This window comes from Quercus lobata, chromosome 5, assembly GCF_001633185.2.
Source record: "Quercus lobata isolate SW786 chromosome 5, ValleyOak3.0 Primary Assembly, whole genome shotgun sequence".
Lineage (NCBI taxonomy): Eukaryota > Viridiplantae > Streptophyta > Magnoliopsida > Fagales > Fagaceae > Quercus > Quercus lobata.
In genome coordinates, this window is record NC_044908.1 from 35396705 (window position 1) to 35401842 (window position 5138).

General features: G+C 35.9%; 1 protein-coding gene across 1 annotated transcript; it reads left to right on the plus strand.

Annotated features, from left to right (window-relative positions):
• Positions 1-673: 673 nt before the first annotated feature.
• LOC115990405 lies at positions 674-4701 on the plus strand. The gene is made up of 2 exons (XM_031114240.1): positions 674-746; positions 4373-4701. Exons 1-2 carry the CDS (start codon positions 674-676, stop codon positions 4699-4701), a joined length of 402 nt encoding a protein of 133 aa, XP_030970100.1.
• Positions 4702-5138: the final 437 nt, after the last annotated feature.

Here is a 5138-nt window from a genome sequence, read left to right on the forward strand (position 1 = left end):
CTTTGATCAGGTATTTATCATGGTGGGTTTCTACTATGATGCAAGATTAATGCACAAGATTGGCAAGTAATTGAAACTTTTATGACGTGCTCTACAATGCAGGAAGGACCCTTCTTTTGATTATATGCCTGTACAAGATTTTCTTTTACAATGCTGGGTTCATTGGCTCCAATGAAGGGCCATTTTCAATACAAGAAATGCAATTGCGAGGAAAAGCTTGACTTTTGATACAGTGGACTTCTCGGGGAAGCTCTTGGACACTTGGATCTCTTGGACTTGGACAGCATGGATCTCTTGGACCTTTGGATCTCTTGAGGGAGCCATTGGGTTCTTGACATCTAGGATATTTGGCAATTTTGACGTCTTGACAATTTGGATCTTTTGGCAATTGGATCTTGGACCTTCTTGGCCACTTCAACATCTTGCAATCTCTTTGATGATTATGATCTCCTAACAATCTTTCTTGGATCTTCCTTGAGAGAATTCTTGGACTCATGATATCTTGGGATTCTTGACAGTTTCAGCTACTTGCCACAAATTTTATCTTTGCACAATTAGGTGACGGAACCAATTAGTGTATGCATGAATGCACTTATAGGGTTGTAAACCCTTAGGGATAGGGTATGATCTAGCATGTATAAGCAATAGGGTTGCTTTCCTTATGGGCTTAATCATGGATGTTGTGCACCTCCCAGAGAGTGCCATCAAAGGCTCTAATGATCATGGTGGTAGGGAGGATAAGAGATGTATCCACATTCAAATGCTCTAAAGTAGACATCGGGCAAACATTCAGGGCTAATCCATTGTCAATTAGTACTCTGGCGACGATCATATCTTCGCACTTTACTATTATGTGCATGGGCAAAGTGTACTCTCTACCTTCTGGTGGTAGCTTATCATCTGTAAAGGAAATCTGGTCGTTGAGACCATACGTTCAAAGGCGGATTCTGTGGCACTTGTAGGAACACATGTCTCTTTCAAGACTTTCAAGAGAGCCTTGCGGTGGACATTAGAGGATAGCAATAGCGCTAAGATGGAGATGCTACAAGAATTACAGACTCGGATGGGAAAGAGATGCTTTGCCCAATCAATCTAGATAGACTCCAAAGTATAACATTTGAAAAAGAAAAAAGCCTGTTAGGTTGAAAACTTGAGAGGGTGGCCTAGGCAAAAGTTAAGGCAAAAGAAACCTTACTAGGTTGAAAACCCGAACGGGCGATCTAGGCAAAAGATAGGGGAAAAGACCATGGGCATGGCGAAAATTCCCATAAGAACGTCATGGGCAAAAATTACATGGCATAGAAAAAGGAAAAGAAAAAGAAAAGGAAAAAAAATAAAGACAATAAGAAAAGATAATAAAATGGTTGATTCTTTTGTTGCTCAAATTAAAAGATACTAAATTTTTTTCATAGGGGATTTGGAACATTTCAATCCTTAATTAAATTCAAAAAGTAAAGATATGAGAATCATAAAATGCAGAAAAGTAAAATTTGGGGCATATCAAGGTAGTCAGTCGGTCCTCTTCCTTTTGTTAGACTTCTGGTAATCTTTCTCTTCCATACGAACCAACCTCATGTCAACAGTTAGCTAAGTCTTGTAACCCGAGGTACCTTTTTATGCATCTCATGAATGATATGTTGAACACGTGACACCAAAATTAAATCTCACAAATTTATTTATGAATGAAGTCTCTCCTTTTGTTTTTAAAAAATCAGATCTGTTTTGATTGGTAAAAAAATGATTTGGATTTATCAAAATACCAGATCTGTTTTGTAGTATGTGAAAAAAATAGTTTTTGGAGATAAAAATTCAAATATGTGTTTATCACATGAAATAAATTCTTTTGGTTTGAACAAATATCAGATCCGTTTTTTTATGTGTTTATAAAAGATGAAAAAGATTTTTTTTAAGAAGAGAGTTTCACTCATAATTTAAATTTATGCAACATGAATTAAATAAAACAAACACAAACACAATCATGTTTTATCTTTTCTTTATTTCAAAAATCTGCATATGCTTAAGAAAAATTGGATCTGTATCTAAGGAAGATAGAAATCAATTTTTTGATAAAAAAAAAATGTTCCGATTTGCATCTAATGAAGACACAAACCAATTTTGATTAAGGAAAATCCAGATCTACATTTAAGGAAGATGCAAATCTGTTATATTTTGAAGAAAAATTCAGATCTACATCTAAGTAAGATGCGGATCTATTTTGTTGTGAAGAAAAATTCAGATCTACATCTAAGGAAGATGCAGATCTGTTTTATTGTGAAGAAAAATTCAAATCTACATCTAGGGAAGATGTGGATCTGTTTTTATTTTAAGAAAAAGAGTTGTTCACAAGTAGATTATTGATATACAAGAAAGAGATTATAACAATTTCATAAAAACAATCATGCTTAAACAAAACAATGATTAATAATTCATGCTATGGATAAAAACATTCATCAACATAAAAAGAAGCATAAACAAAATATAGGGTGAAGGAAACAACCTCTTGCATGAGCACTCTTTGTTCTTGAGAGGATGTTTTAGGGTTCAAAGAAACTTATTCAGTTATCTTTGAAACCTAAAAACCCTAATTTAAGCAGCCAAAACTCAGAGAGCGGATTAGAAAATATGAGCAATTTGAGAGCCTAAAACATATGCCTCTCAGAGCGTAAAAAAAAGGGGCCTGAATTATGAGGTTTAGTCTCTATTTATAGAGGCCAGAGGACTCAAAAAATAGGCACGGACGATTAGGATGTGAATTTGGACGCATCCTTTCGTGAAAAGATCGAAAAGGGTATGCCTTATCGTCACCTGAAGGCCGTTGGGCCAAAGCCTGAAACATGGAAATTTGGCCCTTTTAGCAGCACTCCAAAAGTTCCGAATTGGCCTTTGGACACCGAACACTCTTTCGTGTTCGGGTGCCGTTTGGACTCCTCTTCTATGGTTTTTTGACCGGTCCTTGTACCTAAACGTGTTTTCATCCTCCGTCTACGATTTTTCTTCTTTTTTTTGGATAATTCAGGCTATTTAAGAACAATTATCTTGTAGATAAATACCCTAAAATAAATCTTGATAAAGTTCAGATTATCCACAATTTTATTGTTATCCAATCACCCCTTTTATTCCTATGCATGCAATCCTATTTTAAACACTAATTATCAACCAATCACATAATTATTTAATTAATTTTAATGGTTTAACCAATCAGAATTAATTACTATTCATGCGTGGTTGACCTTACCTAGACACAATGCATGTTGACCATGTAAACTTGATCATCCAATTTCTTTCGATCTGATGGTCCAATTTGAAAACTGGAAACACCGTTGCAACCGTTAGAATCTGAAGATCATTTTTATGATGTGTAATGAATGACATGATACATGTAATACAATGACAAAATGATGCATGTAATGCAAGAACATATTGATGCATGTGATGCAATTATGATTTTTGGGGTACATGGATGGTCATTCAAGTCATTCTCCTTAATTAAATCATGGGTGCAAAATTTAGTATCTACACCTCTCTTATTGGCAGAGACCTTCTTATGGGGTTTGATCTCCTTTACTAAATACCTAGCCTTAGATGGTCTTTAAAAGGACTTTTGCACAAACAACACCTTCTCACTTGGACCCAGGTCCCTCATCTATTTACTGTTAACCCTTTTAACTCTTTGAGAATCTAGATCATTAACGGTTGTTATGCAAATAGCCATTCTGAATTCCTCCTTAGAAATCCAAATCTCTTATGGAAGAACCCAAACTTTTTCATACACCTTCCCTTAAAAAAGAATGAAGATGTAAACCCCACAAAAGCCAGCCATAGAGGAATGAACCCAGAACATTTAGCCTTAGCTAAACAAGAGTTATCTACCCACAACCTCTCAGAAGGCCTCATTGAACCCACAACTTCCCAATGGACATGTGAAGCATTTTATGTCAACAAGCATGCTAAGAAAATACGAGGAAAACTTAGATTGGTAATCAATTACTAGGATCTTAATCATTTTCTTGCAGATCACAGGTTTCCTTTGCCAAACAAGAATGATCTCTTTTAGCATCTTTCAAATGCAAAAGTAAATTAGGAGTCCATCCAGAAGAAAGGTACAAGACAACGTTTTGCATTCCAGATCACCATTACCAATGGACAGTCATGCCCTTTGGCCTAAAAAATGCCCCATCCCAATTCTAGAAAGCAATGGTAACGTTGTTCTAGCCACTCTTAGCCAATGCATTAATCTATGTGGATGACATCCTCCTGTTCTCAAAAGATGAAGATTCTCATGAAAGGCTGCTCACTGAATTTTATAATTTAGTGAAATCTCAAGGAATAATGCTTTCTGAAAAGAAAATGGTCATTGGATAGTCTTCTATAGATTTCTTGGGAGTAAACATTTCAGATGGAAAGTACACTTTGCAACCTCGCATTGCTGTCTCCCTTGTCAAATTTTCGGATAAGCTCACAAGTGACAAACAGATACAACAGATTCTTGGAATTGGTAATCACATGTCCGATTTCATCCCAAAGATTTCCAGATATAGGAACTGTTTAGCTCAACTCTTGAAGAAAACCCCTCTAGAGTGGAATCTTGTTCATATAGAAGCAGTCCAACAATTGAAAAGATTAGCAGAAAAACTTCCCCCACTACAAATTCTAGGACCAGGCAAACGAATTTTCCAGACAGATGCAAGTGATGAGTACTAGGCAGCAGCTCTTTTTGAAGAAATTGATTGAAAGAGAAATATTTGTGGATATAAAAGTGGTGCATTCAAACCTTCAGAACTTCATTATCATTCCACTTTCAAGGAAATAATTGCAATAAAACATGGAATTGAAAAATTCCAGTTTCACCTTCTTGGGCATAATTTTCTAGTCAAAATGGACATGTCCTCCTTTCCAAAAATGCTTTAGTTCAAATGAAAATTGCTTCCTTATCCTCAATTACTCAGGTGGTCAAATTGGTTTTCACAATGGTCTTTCCAAGTAAAGCACATCAAAGGAAAAGATAACCTAATCACCAATTACCTTTCCAGAAAGCCTCTAGCCATTAACACTACAATTGTTCCTCCACCTTTATGTGTATATCCTATTACAGATCCATCCTCATCCTTAGACTCTTCCTCTGCAACCCCTAATGATAT